The sequence below is a fragment of the Oxyura jamaicensis genome, chromosome 14, assembly GCF_011077185.1.
Source record: "Oxyura jamaicensis isolate SHBP4307 breed ruddy duck chromosome 14, BPBGC_Ojam_1.0, whole genome shotgun sequence".
In the NCBI taxonomy this organism is placed as follows: Eukaryota; Metazoa; Chordata; class Aves; order Anseriformes; family Anatidae; genus Oxyura; species Oxyura jamaicensis.
Window position 1 is genome coordinate 1,560,541 of NC_048906.1, and position 19,847 is coordinate 1,580,387.

General features: G+C 56.0%; 1 protein-coding gene across 1 annotated transcript; it reads right to left on the bottom strand.

The window, feature by feature from the left end:
• Positions 1-1,651: 1,651 nt before the first annotated feature.
• Positions 1,652-19,767, bottom strand: SYNGR3 (synaptogyrin 3). The gene is given in 5 exon segments (XM_035339097.1): positions 1,652-3,427; positions 5,232-5,374; positions 9,969-10,209; positions 19,653-19,718; positions 19,720-19,767. Coding segments are annotated over 5 exon segments (693 nt in total). The 5' UTR covers positions 19,753-19,767; the 3' UTR covers positions 1,652-3,217.
• Positions 19,768-19,847: the final 80 nt, after the last annotated feature.

The window sequence follows — 19,847 nt, forward strand, 5'->3', positions numbered from 1 at the left end:
CATGTGTGTCTTAGGTGTTGCGGTGCCACGTTAATTATGTTTTTTTTCCCATCCTGTCTGGCTGACACTGCCTGAGGGGCGACTGTTCGTGAGTGAACTCATCACTGTTGCCTGGAAAAAATATATCAATTGTGGGACGCCTGCCCAGCTTTCTGCCCGCCCTTGTGCCACGAAAGCAGGGCAGCGCCCACCCTGCGGCTCCTCTCTGCAGCAGGAGGCTCCTTCCAGCGGCACCACGCGGGAAGCAAGTGAAGGTTTCTCGAGGTGGCGTTGGTGTGGCTGGGCCGAGGATGTAATTCCCAGCTCCAGTTCACCCAAGGAGCGATCTGCTCTGCCTCATCCCTGCCAGGAACCTTCCCAGGTGCCCAAACCTCTTCCTCCTCCTCTCCTCTGAGCACAGCACATCCAGAGCCTTGCACACGCACAGCGCCAAGTGCCATTCACTAATGAATTTCGGGGAGCAATGACTGGAAAAAGAAGCTGACCTTGAGAAGAACAACCGTGCCTGGCCCAGGGGTGGAGTCGCAGTTGTGCTGTTGCTGTACCCATGCCACAGCTGCTGCTCTTAGGTCAGTGGCAGCGTGGGTGTGCGTGGGTGTGTGTGGGTGTGCGCAGCCATCCTGTGTCCCGCTGCCACCGGGTGGAAGGGGGTGCAAAGGAAAGAAATGCAATGTAGGCCTGGGGTGCATACATTCAGATGTTGTAATATTCAGCACGTTTACACCACTGATCAGGACACTTCTCGCAGTCAGACAGAACTTTAGTTCTTTACGGTTACAAGGAAACTCTGGAACAGTTATATAGTTAGAAAAAATACAATGTACCGAACAAACATTATCTCACATACAATCAATTTAAACATTTAAATTGATTATAATTTTGCTAAAATATTAACACAAGTACTGTTTGTGCTGCTAAAATTTCAGTGTTCCCTCTAAGGAAAATATTGCTACAGTTCTACTGTACCCTGTATTAAAATCTTCTGCCTTTTTTTTTTTTTTTTTCAGCAAGACTGGCTCTAGAAAAATCGCAGGGGTCATATCATGAGTTCAGGCTTATACTGTACTGGTGTTTGGATGTCCCTGGTCTACTTCATGCGCGGCTTTCTCCCTGCCTGACTGGCACAGGCCAAGTGCAGATGCCCCTAGGTGACACTCAGGTCAGGCTCTGTGCCATCCTCCTGCTCTCCGCCCTGCCTCCCTCGCTGCTGAGGGCAGCTCTGCCGGCAGCAGGCGAAGCTCTTCACGACACATTAGAGTTAAAAAGTGGGTGCAAAGGTGCGGGCAGGGAGATGCGCAGCCTCTGGTGCTGTCATCGTAAAGCCACGGTGGAAACCGCTGTGGGCTGCCAGGTCCCCGTGTCACTACGGCCCTGCAGGAGAAGTGTCTGAGCTGGGAGGTGCAGGGTGAGAACAGCCCGCACGGCTCCGCAGCGCTGGGCACTGCCCGGCGAGCGTGAAGGTCCGGATCCAGTGATGCCTGCATTCACGTCAAATGCACGTTTTAATCTGACCTAGCTAGCAGGGGATTCAAGTTACGCGTTTTGTCACTGATAATGACTGCCTGCGATGAGGTTTGCTGCTTATTAATTAATGCATTTATTTGCAATTTTGCAGCAGAAATGAGCTGTGTTAATGATGATGACAAAAAACTGCTGGAATATTATTTATTTATTTTTGCTACAAGAACAGCTGTGGCAGTCCCTTAACTATTGCTTGTCAGGAGGTCAGAAGGCAACACACGACTTCTGCCAGCATAAAGCAGCAAGGCAAAAATTCCCTCCCTAGCAGCCAGGCACCGCGAGCCAGGAGAGCCGGGGCTGCCGAGGACAGAGCTCCCACCGAGGCGCTCGGGAATCCTCCCCTCAGCAACGCTGCTTCAATCCTAGCAGCAAACAGCTCAGCTCACTGCCCCCTGCACCCAGGTGCCTGAAGGCCCTCAGGCTGCTGACGAGGCTCTACTGGGTTTTCATACTTCCTTGGTTTAGCCAAGGCTGTGACTCCGCAGCTGGAAACCAAAACCCAGCCTCTGTCGTGGGCATTTTTTCATGGCCTGCATTCTGCTGCTGTGTGCAAACATGGGCTGCGTGCGCCCCCGGGGTGGACTTCAGAGCCTATGGAGTCTCTTCAGTGCTCCCTTTGAATTCCGCATTGCCGGGGCCCGCAGTGCCAAACACACGCTCACACCTGAGGTTTTTGCTGCAGATTACGACAGATGGTGGTTGCTCCCTGTATAAAAATACACGTTATATACTGCTTGCTAATTGACTTCGACTTTGAGTCACTGAGACACCCACACCTTTTGTGATGGCAGCTCTGGGTTTGAGTGAGTAAGTGTTCAGTATTGCCAATCGGTAACTACTTGTAAATTTGCGAACTTTAACAACCCCCCGATGAAGAAGTGGAACTGTAACACGCCATATTTTCCACTGGTAAAAGCCTATTTCTAATTAGCAGACAACTATTGCTGAGCTGTTTTCCAAAGCGAGTTTCAAACAGCAACTTCTCGTGCCCTCACCAGCCCCGTGTGGAAGCACAGAAGCCGTTTGGATAATCTACACAACCCCCAAACCTCTGTGCCTCCACCCCCGTGCTGCTTGCATCCTAAACTATGTTTGCAATACCTGTTTGGTTGTCGTGGTTGGTTTTTGTACAGTAAATATATACAAAGAAAAGTTAACACAGACACCGCTTATGTCTTTGTAAATTTGGCACTTTCCTTGGACTCTGCTTTTACGCTGTACGGGGAAGCCCTGCAGCAGCTCCCAGCGCTGCGGACCCACGCTCGCTGCAACGAGACCAGTTCTGTGTTAGCTCTGGAAGAACGAGATAAATACCAACTCATCAGCTACTGTGTTTTCTAACAGGAAAAGGTATTGTTGACTTTCCTAGGCACTCACTGGAACCCGGCGCCCGTAGCCTGCTGTTAAAACAAGCCTCAGGGAAGGTACTTATTTGTCTTGTGCCACCTGTGGTAGCGACCTTCCTGCCTTCTGACTTAGAGGGAACACTGCTTTTATAAAACCCTTGGACAGGTAAGACAAGAACCAATACCACTGTACAGAATTCACTGCACAACTAGCTAATAGTAAGGAACCCAGCACTGACTTGCCACATTAAGGAAATGGTACTGAATACATTTGCAATCAACCGGTTAATAACTGTACTGCACCATAGGACGTGGTCTATTTGTACACGGCCGCGTGGCGCCCTCGGCCCTCAGTATGCTGGCACTTGGTAACCTTTCGGGTTGGCGTCTGAGGTCTCGGTGAACGGGGGGCTCTGGTAGGTCTCTGTGCTCTCGATGCCGCTGCCGGTGGGGTACCCGGGGTACGAGGCGTTGGGGTCAGCCGCGAACTGGTCGGTGGCAAAGAGCGACATGTCAGTCCCCAGGCGGTATCTCTGCAGCGCCTTCACCGCCAGCGCGACCTGCCAAGGGATGGAGAGGGTTGGGGTGAGTGCAGTGCCGCGGCCAGGACCCTGCTTTCCCCGGCACGCCGCCCTCCGGCTGCCCGCTGATGGGTCCCAGGCCAAGGAAATGGGTTGGTCCTGCAGAGACTCCCTCGCCCTCTCCCAGGCTGCAAGTATTCAGGTCGCAAATCGTGGGAAATGCGAGCGGCAGAGCTGCGTGAGCACCGCGTTGCTTTTATTTCAGGAGCTTTCATTAACAATTCAATTAGTTTATAAATGACAGACTCAGAGAAAGAAAAAAATAAAAAACTGCCTGCACGAACCAGGAACGGCTCCCAGCCACCACAAACGCTGCCGGTGGCCGTGCACCACACATGGATCGGGCAGAGCACCCGAGTTTCTGGCCCCGGGGAGAGGAACACGAGCTCACTGGGCACGTGGAGGGGCTGCTGCAGGTGGGGACCGGTGTCCCCCAGCCCTCCCCGCTGCCGGTGGGTGGGAGCAGCCCGGGAGCAGCCCTCGCTGCCAGCCCCAAGGCTGTCGGGGCAGTGTTTGGGATGCTGTGGGACGGGCAGGGGGGCTCTCCTGGCTCCCTCGGCAGCGGCTGCGCTGAGCAGGCAGGGCGGCAGCACAGCGATTGGATCTGCCCGTGGCTAAGAGCTGCAGGGGAGCTGGGATTAGAGGAGATATGTTTGGATAACTGCAGAGTGGGGAGCCGTAAAACTGGCGAGTAACTGGAAGCAGGCTGCTGCTGCTGGAAAGGCTCGGGCAGGCTTTTGCTCCAGTTCTTTTAAGGTGATGTGGAATTAGAGCACATCTCGTGTGCTCTCTGCCTGCAAACAGCCTGAGCGGGGGTGGCAATGACCCGGGGGCCTCCCCTGCTCCTCCACACATATCCCTCTGGCAAGCACGGGTTATTTTCCCTGGCCCCAGCCCCAGCTCCACAGGCAGGGGCTGGCAGCTGCAGGTAAGGGACCCCGCGGGGTTGCTGCGGTGCCTCGCACCCTCCGGCAGACGTCCCTCTGCCTCCCATGGCTGTCGGTACGGCTGTGGGACACACAGAGCCTGAAAGGTGTGCACAGGGGGTGCCAGCAGCCCCCACCCCATCACTCGCTCCTCCCGGGGAGGGCAGAGGAGCACCCATGCTGGCTTCCCCCTGGGCTGAGCTGCTGAGCCTGCGAGCTGCCCAAATCCCCCGCAATCCCGTGGGACAGGCTCACTCTGGCAAACCTCTCCTGGGGACTCATTTGCTTCAAACCACGGTCTGAACAAGGCCCTGGGGGGGGGGGGGTCCAACAAGGCCCTGAAATGAGGGCAGCAACGTGTTTTCGATGGAAATGCAACTTTCCAGCGGCAGGAGAAGGGGAAGTTTGGAACTCCCCGGGGAGAGGGGAACAGAGCTGGTGCTTCCCGAGTAAGGAACCACAAGTTTCACCTTTCTGCCGAGGGGCAGGGGGAGGGACTGCAGGTTACTTCCACACCATCCCACCAGGATTCACTTCTCCAAACCGTGCCCCAGATTCCTCCTCCCAGCTCAGCGCTGAGCCCACAGAAGGTTTCATTTCTCCTCTCCCCAGTTGAGCTCTGAGTTGGGCCGTTTCTTCTGCAAACATTAAGTTTGTGCCATGGTGAATGTTCACTGGCACAAAGCCCAGCTGCGGTGCCTGGTGTCTGCCCAGCACGGGGCTCAGACCCTGGCGGTGACAGCGGGAGGCAGTGCTCACACCGTGATGCCCTGGTGCCACACTGCCATGCCGCACCTCTGGATAGAGAGAGCACGTCCCAGGATAGGGTTCGTGACAAGCCCAGAAGCTGAACTCACCCAGACAACGATGGAGAAGAAGGAAAAGGCGATTGCTGCCCGGGCAGCATCTGCTCCTTGCAAAGCCCCTTTGCTCATATTCGTCCGTTGCCACTGGTTTGCTAGGAAGCAGAAGGCTACAAACCACAGGAAGGACAAGAAACCTGAAAGAGAACAGAACTGGTCAGTGCTGTTACTGCCCACAGTAAGGGCAAGGACCTCTGCTGCCAGGCCCCAGTGATCCGCCTGCTGACAACCAAACACTGCCATGCAGATTTTCAGATAGTGACAGCGATCTTGGGTGCCTCGGCCCGTGGAGTGGCCCAAAGAGATGTGTTTTAGGAGAGGCTGATTTACAACCACCATAAATAAGTAAGTAAATAAATAAATAAATAAAATAAAATAAAATAAAATAAAACAGGGCTGGAGGGGCGGCTCTGCAGCCCTGGCATGTTGTGGAGGCGCACGGGTGTCAGGCAGCAGGCTCTGCTCTTCGCTGCTGCCCTCCGCTGACTGTGCTCCTGCTTCCAGCCCTGCTGGGCTCTGGGGGATTGAGCAAAAACGCTCCGTTGATTATTTCTTACTGGAACCAAGGCTGGCTGAGCAAGATAGGGCTGCAGCGCCCCTAATTCAATCACCAGCCGACAGCAGTGCCTGATGCCAAGGAGCTCACAACAGTCGCAAAGCAAGCCATAAGCACGCTGTACCAAGCAGCAGTGCTTTCCAGTGCTGGAAGGAGGAGCTGCAAAACCTGGAGCCTTTCATGGTGCTTTTTTAAGGGCCTCCAGCTTTCCTGGGCGCCCCCAGCACTAAGCTCATCCCACGTGCTGATTCGGGGTGGCAGCACGGGCAGGGATCCGGGCCCCGGCAGGCAGGATGCTGAGCTACCACGCTTCTTCCCAAGGATTATGGACACATCAGTATGAGCAGCCACACTGCCGGTCCCGTGGGGCAGCCGGCTGCAAAGCACAGTCTGGCTGCAGGGGGAGGAAAGGAGCTTCCTTTATTCCCCTTCATCTTGCCAGTTGTTTTTAAATATGATAAAAAATGCATGCACATATCCAAATACGTTGCAAGATTTACAGGGCTTAGCGTATACATTGCCTTGTAGTCAGAATTTGCTCCTAACTGTGGTTCAGAACACAGCCCTTGTTTCCTTCCCTTACACCATTGGGCCTGGGGCTTCCTGACCAGCTTTGGCCAGCCCGGCCCTCCTTGAGATGCTGAGCTGCCCTCACAGCAACAGAACCCTCCAGCCAGCATCACCCAGGCTTTCCTTTTCCAAGTCACAGACTAACAAAACGGCCTCTTTTTGCGGAACGTGGCTACCCCAGATCTCTGCGGACACATTTTCAGTTTCAGGATGATCTCCTTGTCCTCAGCGACAAATGGGACCTCTGGGGCTTGTTCTCCAAAGGCCATCCTCAGCACCACGCACACCTTGGAGGTCTGTGGGTCTGTTACAAAAGGGCTTTACCAGCAGCTGGCACCCGTTAAGGAATCAGATCCTCCCCAAAATGTGGAGGGATGCGACACAGTGTGGGTGGTCACAGAAGGGGTGGTCAGTATGTGGTGAGCAGGGCGGCCCCAGCAGGTCCCGGTGCAGGGAACAGCATCCCGCAGGGGGCTGCCACAGCTCTCCAGCCTCAGGGTGTTTGGGGAGCAAAGGCCTGGGCCAGACGGACCCGGCGGGCACGGTATGGCCCTCAAAGGCCCCTCGGAGGCCTGACACAGCCTGCGTGAGCCCAGCCTTCCCAGGGGCTCCGGGAAGGGCTGGTTTCATTTCTGTGCCAGCACCGTTTCCATTTGTGATCACGTTCCCCCTCTGTTAGCACTCCTGTGAGATGAGACTTTGCTCCCAACACCCTGAATCACGTGCTGGGATCACAGCTGCTCCTGAGAGGCTGCCCTTGTGTTGCAGCTCTGCTCCTGCTGGTGCTGGCCAGGACTGTCGCTGTCCCACGACTTCCCCCGTCACATCCCACGGAGGGTCCAGGTGGCTCCCACAGCTCGGTGGCACCGAGCCCCAGCCCTGGCGTATTGACAGGACAGGGTGGAAGTGGGTGTTTGGGAGGCGGCGGTTGCAGTCCTTGCCATTCACAGCCCTGAGAAGGAAGGGGGCTGAGCTGGCAGGGGGCTGTTGGCAAGCACCGGTCCTGACTGCTGGGGGACCCGTGCACCGGAGGAGCTCTGCACCCTCCCGAATGCTGGCAGCAAGGAGAATACCAGGAAGAAGTGCAGGAGCCAGTAGATAATTATAGTTTTAGGCTCTGCAGACAACAGAGTGCAAACACCAGGAAAGCTACGTTACAGCCGTAATTACAGCCTGGTTCCAAGCAAGCGCATGTCTCCGGGAGCAGCTGGAAGAGCAGCTGGAAGAGAAAGTCCCAAACACCACTCGCACAGTGCCGTGGCAGTCCTGCCGGTGCCCAGTGCTCCCTCCCGGGGGGCTCCAGGGGCTGCAGCAGCCGCAGCCCCCCCTGCCCCATCGGGGCACCCCGCTGCAAGGACAGCCCCGTAACTCGGGCACCTTATAACATTAATGCTTCTTGCACAGCCAGGTGATCCCTGTCGGGGTGATCCCTCCAATCTTGCACTGATCCGACACACAAGCCCTTTTTCTTTCCAGCGAAATAAAGCTGTGGGGTCGCACTGTAACTCCCCCACGGCCTGCACAGGCAGCAGCTGCCACGTAACAGGCACCGGGGTGATCCAGGCGAAGGGACAAGGACTTTATTTTCTCATCCCACCCACTCACTGCCTGATCTGCAATGTTCCCTCTTACCCCAGCACGCTCCTCACCCTCCTATTTCCCAAATGTGTTCTCAGCTTTTATATTAAAGCGTGCAGTAATGCAGAGGTCACTTGCGGGGAGGATGAAACGGTGGCAAGGAGGTAAGAGGAAATCAAGAGGTGGGGAGGAAGAAAAGGAAGCGGACAGCCTAAAAGAGTCCCACAAGGTCTCTGGAGGTTAACACAGAGATAGTTAATGCAAATTACTCTCAGACTTTGCACTCTGCACAGATTGGCTCTGAGGATGCCGAACCCAGCCGTTGGATGCCCTGGGTGCAGGTGAGCACAACGTCTGCAACCCCTGCGACCGTGCGGGCACCGTGTGCCAGGACAGCTCCACCTCTGCTGCAAGATCTGCTTCTGGAAGCAACCACCTGCCTGGCAATTCTGGGCGACTGGGTGTTCAGCCTACAGCAGTAAGCAAGGTTGGGGACAGCCGAAATTTTAGAGAAGTGAAGGCACGGAAATAGGAATGGGATAAAATGCAGCAGGCGTGACCCCACCCTGACACCTCCCAGTGGGAGCACCCACAGCAGGAGGGTGTTTGGCACACCGAGCGCTGTGTGCTGACAGCTGGCACCAGTGCTTGACTCACGGCCTGATCTGGGAGCTTAGCTGGCGAGGGGAAGGGGTGGACTGGCCGACCCAGCAGGGTGCTGCCACTCCCAGAGCCCTCCCTGCATGTAAATGGTCTTCTGCCAGCAAGGAAGTGATTTACCTGTTCTTTACCTAGAAGCCTAACGAGGGAAAGGCCCAAGGGAGGAGGAAGGACACACGCAGCTGACGTGATGCACCCGGAGCACGCACACTGATCCCTGGTCCCAGCAAAAAGTCACCGCTGGCAGCACACCAGGACAGACCCCCAGTGCAACACTGCAGCCTGCCCCCACGACCAGAGCGATGCCTGTGGGACAGAAACTCTGTAGGGCAGAAGCCTGTCTTCTGCAGCTTGCTGCTGAGCCCACGAACACGCACACAACGTGTGGCAAGTGCAGAAGAGGAATGAGGCAGAGACTGAACCGGTACCATTTCACACACGCCTTGCAGGGGAGAGGGCGGCTCTTACAAGGTGAAAGGCAGGGGAGGGTCACAGCCTCACAGCGAGACACGCACAGCCCCGCAGGAGATGGATGGGGACGTTCCCCTCCCATTGGAACTGAAGGGTTGCAGGCACCGAGCCCCACGGAAGGGGCTGTAAATATCACCTAACAAGGGCTGCCCGCCAGAGCTCTAACACCACGGCAATCAGCTTTCCAGCAAGGAGAGGGCATCCTTAACAACAGGCAAGAGCAGGGAGGCGATGACGGATGTTTCCATCTGGGATCAGAGAGCCGTCAGCTCTGCTCGCGCTGGATAAATCACCTTCAGACTTTGCTAACACGAGAGCCTGGAAATTGAGAACATCAGCTGCAAACTCAGCCAGAAAACTCCCAGAGCAGCCAAGCGGAGGATGGCCTCTCCCGGCACAACACATCCCGCCTGCTCGTGTTCACACGGCTGAGCCCCAGGCCCAGGGCTCAGAACGGCCCAGAAGATCCGTGGCAGTCCTGGGAGACCCAGAGCCACCTGCAAGCCCCAGTCCTGGAGGCAGCGAGGGACTGCAGTGGTGTCTCAGCTCCTGCCGCAGAAGCACGCTTCTGCTTTGTTCAGAAACACGCACACAGTGAAAACAGACCCAGATGTAGCTGATGAAACAACAGTTGTTTGAGCCAGAAACAGGAGACGTGGGAGGGCAAAATGCCCCGTATGGTCTCTGGGATGTGACCACCAAGCCTTGCTTCTCCGGGCAGCCTCACAGACCCCAGCTCAGCAAACGTCTCTGGCTGCAGAAGCAACACGGATGAGTGGGGCCCCCCTGACCCCAAGGCACCACACAGCTTCCCCACCGCTGCCCCTGAGCTCACCGCTACAGGACAGCCCTTCTGCCCCTTCTCCCCGACTAAGGCACACGAGCCAGAGTTGTACCTGAAAAGCCGAGGTCCAGCAGGACGGCCCGTTTGCGGTCCTTCACGCTGCTGATCTGCTGGAACTGGAGGTCCACCACAAAGAAGAAGATGCAGCCAAAGAAGGAGATGATGCCAATGGCGATGCCGTAACTGCAGGCGCTCTCGTTCTCGTTGAAGATGCAGAGCAGCTCGGGGGACTGGCTGTCCTTGTTCACATAGCACTCGTTCACAATGGAGCCAAACACCACGATGGAGAAGATCTGCGGAACGAAGGGGAAAATGCAACTTCAGCTGTTTACATTTAACTGTTTTCCAACAGCACCATAATTGGATTGGGTCCCGCGTTTGACTCCATGGCAACATGGCATTTGTTAGGCAGATCAGAGAATCACAGAGCAGCCTGGGTGGGAAGGGACCTTACAGACCACCTGGGTCCCCCACCAGACCACGCTCCTGCTCGCAGCTTCTTGGTGGCCCTAAGCAAGGCGCTGTTGGATGGCACCTTGGTCTTCCACTGCTGCCTGTTTGCCTTTCAGTGGCTTGGCTTGCAGAGTATTTTAAGAGATGCTATTCTCCAGACAGCCTAGGAGGAAAAAATAAACAGATTGGCCAGGCAGGTCTCTGCACAGGCTTTCTGCTTGTGCTGCTCTGTGCTGTCAGGCTGTGCTCAATAAACCCCCTTGTGTAACTGCGGAGCGGAGAGAAATGAAGTTACAGAGGATAATTGAGCTGCTGAGCAGGCTGGCCGTGGGAAGGACTGAGCGCCTGCTGGAGGGACAGGGCAGCATGGGGGCATGGGGAGCAGCTCAGGGGCATGGGGAGCAGCTCAGGGGCATGGGGAGCAGCTCAGGGGTATGGGGAGCAGCTCAGGGGCATGCAGAGTAGCTTGGGGGTACAGGGAGCAGCTCACCTGGCTGCTGCAGGATGGAGTAAGAGGTTGTAGCTGCACTGCCATGCAAACAATGGGGCAATCTTATGCATGGCTTAGCAGGGGCTGAAGGATGCAGCGCCTGCACCCATTATCCAGTGACCCAGTTCCAGCCTGGCGAAGGACAGCAGGGAAGAGGGCTTGCTGGTGGCTGCCCCAGTCCTGCCACTCACCGCTGGGACCTGTGGCAGAGCCAGGAGCGGGGCCATGGGCTGAGGTTGTTGTCCCAGTCCCCCAGAGCGGATCTGCTCCCAGGCAGGGCTGCAGAGCCACGGCTCACAGGGGTGGGGAGAAGCAGCTGCCCCGAGGCAGCCCCGAGCCCAGCACCCAGCGGGCTGTCTCACATCCCAGCTGCAGGAAGGGAGCGGGGCCACAGCACAGAGTCCATTAACACCATTCCCAGTGCTGCACGCTCAGGTAATTCCCCGATCCCTCCAAAACCAAAGGCAGCAAGCAGAACCCCGGGACCAGCCGCATTACAACTCGCTCTGGAGCCTGCTCTGGCACAGCCTGGGAAGCGCCACGCTGCTGTTTTGCTTGCTGGGCTCAGAGCAAGGCAGGCAGCGAGACCTGCAGACGCCTTTGCACCACGCTGTGCGTCTCTGATCTTGTCACTTGCTGCCAGCACCAGCCCACGGGATCCCTGCATGCCTCCAAGCCCCACCGGCTCACAGGACACAGCCGGAGGCCACGTCTGCAGGCAGAGACACCGCGAGCTCCTCCGGCGAGCCTACCGGCAGCAGGTAGGGTCCTGGGGCACAGCTCTGCTCTGGCAGCCCCACTGCTTCTTCGCAGTAACAGCACAGTCCTGAGTGCACGAGACCGAGACAGGCAGCAGACAGTGGCAGCAGCTGCACAGCCACCTGATAACCTGCAGCCCGTGGCCCTTGCAAAGTCATTGTGCGTGCCTGACGTCCCACCGAACAGCCACCTCTGCTCCCAGCGGGTAGTGGTAGCAAAGCTGGGGTGGAAGGGAGCAGAACTGACTACAAGGAAACCTTTCAGAATGCTCCCAGCACACCTTAGCGTAATGCTGTGACATACATTTTCTCCCAAGCACCAGCCAGATGTCTCACACCTGACTGCCCTCAAGCATTTCATCCAGACAGCCCGTCTTCCCTCTCCTCTACACTCCTTCCAGGGCTTGGGTGAAGCTGGGACAGAGGCTGCTCTCTCTGAAGCTACAAATGCAAGAGGCTCATTAGCAAACCTGCCTTAGACCATCTCCACTAACTCTCCCCCAGATTGAAGGGGACAACAAGGAGGCAGATCTACAAGAGAATGCATTACTAAGATATGAGGGAGTGGTACGGGGTGTTTTCCTTCTCTGTAAGGTGTCATCTGAAATAAAGGATGAGCAGAAGCAGCAGCCATGGTTTCTGGAGAACATCCTCTCTTAGGTGCATGAGAGCTCCTGCAAGCAGCCACCCCAGCACCCCAAGCCCGGGACGTGGCCACCAGCCTCTCAGGCTGATCTCTGCAGGCACAGGACAGAGCAGGTTCTCTCTGCACTGTGCCCAGTCCCACTCCAAAACCCACCATCAGGACAACTGAGGGCAGAGCTCACCTTCGAACCCTGTTAGCCAGGAGCTCCGTTAGTGATGGCAGACTCCTGCTGCACCTAAAAACCAGGCTAGCTCCCTGCTGGGCCACGCTGGGTGCCAGGGATGCTCTGAGAGCTGCCTGCTCGTTCAGCTGGCGGCCCTGCGCTACCCCAACACGCGGCACCCGGCCTGGAGACCCCACGTTGCACCTCTGCAGGGAGACACCCAGCCAGGCTCCCCAAAATACTCTGTAGCTGCAAGGAATCGAGCCGTCGGTCCCACCACAGGGTGTGAGATGGAGCAGTGCTCACCCAGAACACCCGGCACGGCTGGCGGTGTGCAGGTTTCCAAGAGCGCATCTGCAAAATGCAGGTGCAACTTTTGATCTACTCTTAGGCATTAATATGGGATATAAAGATAAACCCAGACGTCCTTCTGAGCATTCCCTCATCTTCAAATTTAACCAGCGTCCAGGGTCCTTCCCCTTATCCCGCCCTGAGCTCTGCTGACCTGCGTCACCGCCTGCATTTGCCCTGTTCCTCGCTAGCGCTGCACTTATCGGAGCTCGGCTGTCTCACCGCGACGGGCACATCATCATGCAAAGAACAAGAGGGCCGCATTGTAAGAAAGAAACAACAACAAACAGTAATAATAATTTTCCCAGCGCTTTGGCAGCAGCTGTAATATCAGCAGTTGTAAAAATCTGTTCATAAATAATGCAAAATTGTTATTTACCATCAGAAATAGCAGCAGCATTTATAAAACAGGCCCTGGAAGAAATAATGTGATTCTAGAAAACATGAATAATTGAGAACCTCTGATTCCACTGGATTATTTCTCTGGCAGGCCAGTGAACTTGTACTCAGCTTCTCAGATAAGTGTTTTACTTAGTCCTCCCAGGATTAACAGTCCTCCTGGACTACTCCTTCTTGCCTTCCGATGCCTCCCGGGGGCTCGCCGCCTGCGTGGCTGAGGCAGAGGGGCCGTGCCTGCCCGTGGTGCTGGTGCTGCCTGCAGAGCCCTGCTGTGCTGGGCAAGGAGAAGGCAAATCCCACGCTGCAGCACAGTAAGTGAGATTATGGCCGGTGCACAGAGAGCACCGAGGAGCAGCAAAAAGCCAAAAGGTGCCTGGGGTGCGTGTGGCACTCCCGGGACTGCTGCAAGCGCGACGGTTGCCAGCGATGGTAAGAGCAGACGTTCTGCTTAGCTCAGTGCAAAGAAACGCATCCTCCTTGCAGCTGGGTGATGTGAGGGACTCAGCCCGGCTGCAGGGAAGGGGCCGAAGGGGCTGAAGCTCCAGAAGCCCCTGCCGACCGAGGGGCTTGCAGGGACGCGGTGGCGAGAGCCGCTCGCGAGGCAGCAAGCCCACGGCGCCCACGGGACACGCGGCCCTTCTCGGGAGGCCAAAATAGGAACGGATTTCAAGTGTGTGCATTTGATAGATGCACTCAAAACATCAGCGCTGGCTGAAATAGTCCTGTCAAAACATGCTTTTCAGTGAAAACAAGTCTTCCCGTGTTTTCTCCCCCTCCCCCCGTGACTGAAATTTTAGAGTTTTTCTTGGAAAAACAACTGGTAAAACATTTTAATGAGAATAGATTTGGTTGTTTTTCTACGTGTAGGTTAAAAAAAGGAGTTTCGAGGAAATGTGGGTAGATGGGAGAAAATGAAACCCCTATGAATTTTCTGAAGATCACGAAAAACAAGTGTCATTTCCCATCTACCTCTGCAAACCTAATTTGCTCAAGCCCATAACCAGTTCATCAGAGACCTGGGAGAGAAAAGACCCGGTCGGGCTCTCCACAGCGAGTGCCAGGACAACCCGTAAAATCCCACTGGGGGGGCTCTGGGGCAGGGAGGTGACCGTGCACGGCTGGCGGGCAGCAGGCAGCAATGACACTCGGGCAGCCCGGCAGCAGCAGACCAAGTGACTCCTCACCCTTTCCCCAAAAGAGGGAAAGGAGCAGCCTGAGAGGGCAGGAGGAAGCTAGCTCGGCTGTGCCCTGCTGCAGGCACTGAGGCACCATTTCAGGTGTGCATGAAGCTGAGCCCCACGGTTGCCTTGCTCGCACCAGATTTTTGCCATCTGGCAGCGAGTGGCTGCCCAGGCTGCCTTGGCTCGGTTCTGTCATTGTGGTTTGCAGAATCCACATCCCCTCCCAGGGCTTGAGGCTGCTGGGCCGCAGGACCTGCACACCTTTCTTCCAGGTTGCTTTTAGCCTTCTGTCACCCAGGCACCCAAAATGTGCTTAAGGAGACCTGACAATCTGAGCACAGTCATCGCAAGGAAAACTGAAAGCCTGAAAACCACGAGAGCACAAGCTGAAAAAGCTTCAGTATGCGAGCTGTCAGCCATTTTAAGGTGAGATGTTTCCATTGCTGATGCACTGCGCTTCGATTTGGGACCTATAAAAAACATTACCAGAAGGTGTGGGGTTGTAGGAGACTGTAAAACCTTGCCTTGATTACACACGCAAGCAACTGCTAATGTCAACATCCAGGAAATGTAATGCATGAGGAAAAATAATCCATCCCTAATTTGCTCTGCTGTAGCTCTCTGTCGATGGTGCTAGGCACAACCCAAACGGACAGAGAGCCAGCACCAGCGTCTGGGTGATCCTTCCCCACACGAAGAGCTCAGGGAGAGCAGATGCCATGCGCTGACCTCCTGCAGCCCCCTCTGCTCCTCGAACCCCCACCCAGCGAGTAAGGAGGGAGAGCTGACAAGAAGGGAAACCAGCTACGCTCACACCAGCACGGGCCAAATCCTGCCCAGCTCTGAGCATTTTCATAAGCCTTGGTTAAGCCTCTGGTTAACCAGGTCCCGCGTCCTCCCCCGGTTTATCTTCACAGTTTCCAGTCCCAGGGAAGCTTCCAGCACAGATCTGTGTAATTTATTGCAGTGTGAAGACCAAGAGCTGCTGTAAGCACTGCCAGAGCTCCCCCAAGGACCGGGGATATGGCCACGAAGGAAAGGCCTGACGCAGTCTCTGGCACAGGACCGGAGAGTGTGATGCTGGCCCTAATAGGTTTATGGACGTGTCTGACGGGCTAATCAGCCTGTGAGGGATGCGTATCGATGACCACATGACCGATTTTTACTGAATTACTTTCTGTAATGTGGCAAAAGGCGCTGGCTGAAACACAGCGGCTATTCAAAGTCCCTAATCTAGTGATGCCATCTGAGCAGACATCGGACCGACAGCACTTTGAACCAGTGGTAACGGGAACACGGTGATTTAGTAGCATCTTAAGCCCAGTTGTGGTGAAACTTGTGTGTAATTCCATTAACAAAAATGTTAATTTTAAGCTCTGCCTTTAATCTACAGCCCACGGAAAGAGAGAATGAAGGCGGAAATCTGGTGACCTTGCTGAAAAGCAGCCAAGCCCAGACCAAGCCCAGAGCAGCTAAGATCACAAAATGACTCTTAGCATCACCGCGGGCTCCCTAAGAGCCAGCACAGCCCCGCATCTCTTCTCGAAGAGCCACGAGGCCTCACGTGTCTGAACTCCTGAAGGCGTGGGAGCTATCCAGAGTGTGCAGCACTGGGAACGCTTGGTGTTCCTTGCCGATGTCCCTCGGGAGGTTCTCAGCCCTGCTTGGTACAACAAGCAGCCCCTCCACCTGCCTCGGCAGCACGCTTGGACCAGGCAAGGTACCAGAAAGGGAGCAGAGCAACTCCAGAATCCTGTAGATGGGCTGTGTGTGGGAGCAGAGCAACCCAAAGGGTCACCCCACCACCTCCTCCTCACCCACCGAACCACCACCCGACATGTCCCTTGCCAAAGTCACAACGCAGCAAAGCACCTCTGCCCTGAAAGACAATGATTTGCCCTATTACAGACGGAGGGAGCCAAGCCCAAGAAGACCTTCCTGGATCTGAGCAGCAGTAACCTCTGGTCCTGAGAGCCGACTGCCGCGTCCCAAAGGGCACGGGGATTTCCGCCCATGCCAGGGGATCAGGTTTGGCTGCCGTAGTTCAGTCCTTCAATAAAGGTTTCACCCTTAAAACCAACAAAAGCCAACAAATGCTGTGCCCAATGAGGTAAAATATTACACAGGAAAAGCTCTCAATGTACGGGTGATGAACTAGAAATTCATTCAACTTCAAGAAATGAGAGAAAAAGGCCCCACCGGACAGCACAAGGCAGCTGCCAGCCCAAACCACTCTGATTCTGCGAATTCCCCTTAAAAGCTGTATAGAAGTATAGATAGCAACGGTAGTTACAGAGAAGGGAACTCATGATTCTGCAGGCATCCTCAGTGAATATCGCGTTTGTTTTGCCGTGCAAAAAATGTCTAAAAAGGAAACCACAAGAGTGATCACATCTTCATCTGACAAACTGCATCAGGCAGAGGGGGAAGACATGAATGAGGAACTGTTAAATGGTTCTTTCCAGCTCATGCCAGGAGAGTTCTGTTGTGTTTTATTTTTTTTCCCTTCAGATATTCAAAATTACTGTATATGTCATGGAAAGGTTGCTAGATGAGGCACAATCAGGAATCCCCTTTCACCAAAACTTAATGTGGGGGATTTCTAAACCAAAGTCACCGCTCATCCCCGAGTGCCCCCGTTGTTTGCCAGCACAAGGGCTCAACCTGCGGCCCCAAAGCAACTTCTGGAGTCACAGAATGGAGCTGGGTCTCCATCGGTGAAACCCCCCCGATGGCCATCAGCTGGATGGGCACCAGGTATGAAAGCTGCCCCATCCAGGGGCTCTCTTTCGCTCATATCGCCCCCCAAACCAGCACATCCCAAAGGAGCCGAGGCAGCTCCCTCCTCCTCACTCCAAAGGAACGTCCTACGAGGCGGCCAGGGTCAAGTCTCCAATGTTTGGTCCAACAACACAGGTTAAACACGCTTTAAAAAACACAACAGCAAACAACAGGAAGGGGAATCACATGAAAAAAACCTGCCCCAACACCTACATTCAGTCCGGCCTCAGCCAAGGGGCTTCTGAAGAACCCCAACGGCTGCAGGTGTGAGCACAGGCAGCCCAGCACGCCTTCCCCGTGGCTGCAAGACCGGCGAGGTTTCTGTTTCTTCTGCAAATAAAGGAGCATCGCGGCGGCTGTGGGGCCGTGCCACCCATCCTGGCCGCAGTGGGGTGTGATAAGCCACGCTCCCCAGCCCAGCAAGGAGGAGTTTGGGGGCAGAACAGAAAGGCAGCAAGGTCTCACAGACCAACACGGTCCCCGACACGTGGGTTTGATCTGGCATGAGCAGCAAAGCAAAATGTCTGGGCACACTTTGCTTTATAAAGCAAGAAATAACGAGAGCCATGCAAGCAGGAGGGATGGAAACCAGCACTGAGCTCACAGCTCGTGCCTGCAATGTCCCTGTGAGACCTGGGAAATGTGGTCCAAATGGCTTTTATCGTGAGCTTCCTGGGCCTGATGCACAATCCACTGAAAAGAAAAAAAAATCCCCCCCAAAATCCCGTGGGCTTTGGAGCTGACTGAATGCCACAGACTGCCTGGGTATAGTCCCAGGAACGTGACATTCATCCAAGCCAACAGGCCCTTCACTGCCCAGAGGTGATGCACTTCTGTAGTCATAAGCACTCGCTCTTCTCAGCCTCCTTGTGAACCAAGACCTATGACACGAATGACTTCTCTACTGAGTAAACCAGCCAGCAAATCCATGCGTGAATATTTTCTAGGCTGGGATTTTTAGCTCACCTCCCATATTCTGTTCCTGTTTCCCAGCAGGGTCCAATCCCCCCTGTACAAGGGTGTTGTGCTCCCTGGGTGGGTGGTGGCAGCTTAATTTCAAGAGGAACCAAGCTCACCATCAACACCATCACTCAACTATTCGGCCGACCATGTCCCAAACCAACACCGTTGTCAACGCTTCGCCACGCAGAGCATCCCAGTGGATCCCAACCAAGTTCTCCAGACCAAAGTGACACTTCCAGGAAACACCTGCCACCGTGTGCCACCCAAACCCTGTGCCAAGCATCGCACCTGTCCCATGCCTGGGAACTCCAGGTCCACAGCCGGCCTCCACCCTCCCCCAGCAATGGAGTCCTTCTGAAAGCTGGCTCCGACCCAGCAAAACATTTAAGCATGTGGTTTAACTTCCAGCATGTGATTGCTGCTGGAATTGCTCATGTGCTTCAAGGTAAGCACATGCTTCCATGTCGTGCTGCTCGCGGCCTTGGCCGGAGGCACCCCAGGGAGCCCCAGATGCCCGTTGTGTGGGCTGGAGGATGGCAGCGTGGGAGCAGCACCTCCCCTCACACCTTTCCTTCGCTCGCTGCACACATTTGGCACTGCTGAAGGTGACACAGAGCCGGCGGGCGAGGGCCTCCGTGCATGAGCATGGACGAGCCTCCAGGGGCTCTGCTCTCCCCCAGCCTCCAAGCACCAGAACCAGGAGCTGGCCGTGGCAAGGGCTGGGCAGAGCCTCCCTGCGGGGGGCTTTTGGGAAGGGGCAGGCATCGCAGAGCTCGCTGGCAGTTTACACTTGCAGATTTTAGCAGGTAAATGCCAGGCATTGCCGGGAGGTGGATCGGGGCTGCCGTTAAGCCCCAGCAGCCTGGCAGCACAGCTCCTGCGAGCTCCCATGCGCAGCTTTCCGGGTTGCTTATTCATGGAGCATCAACGGGCAGAGCCTTCGCTGGGCGGCTGCACGGCTTAGCCCACCTCCTGCCTCCCTGCTGTGCGGCACAACACATGCATGGGAAACGGCCAAAAAACATGACATCCTAGAAGAACGGGGGCAGCTGGGCAAGGCTGGCTGTAGGATTTCTTCTCTCTCACACACACATGCATGCACAGAGCGAGGAAGGAAGGAAAATGTCCTCTGCTTCCTGATTTACACCCCGTTCTGTAGGCTTTGCTCAAGCACCAGCGAGACAACCGTTAAGGAGCTGTGGCAGCGCCCACCCGCTGTGCCCTGCCCTGCTCCCGAGGAGCATCCCGCAGCCCCCCGTGGGCGCTGGCCGGCCCCACGCCGCGTGTGGCTGCCCTTTGCGTGAGGGTGCACGGTGCCAGCTCGCTGGGCACAACGGGCACAGCTCAGCACCCGGCGGCTGCATGCTGCAAGGGGCCACACTGCAAGGGCTGCGTGCTGCAAGGGGCTGCAAGGTGCAAGAAGGGGCTGCAAGGTGCAAGAAGGGGCTGCAAGGTGCAAGAAGGGGCTGCACGGTGCAAGGTCCCTCCCGGAGCAAGGTGCCACCCGGTGCGCGGTGCCGCCCGGTGCGGTGCCGCGGCGCGCTGCCTTACCCAGGCCGTCACCCGGAGGATGGTCTGCGGCTGCTTGAGGAAATCCAGGGGGTCGATGGCGCCCCCCCGCCCGGCCGGCTCCGAAGGAGGCTCCCTCCATCTTCCCCCGCCGCCCGCTCCGAGCCGCTCCGAGCCGCTCCGAGCCGAGACGAGCCGCGCGCGCCCCGCGCCGGCCGCGCGCCTGCCCGCCCCCCC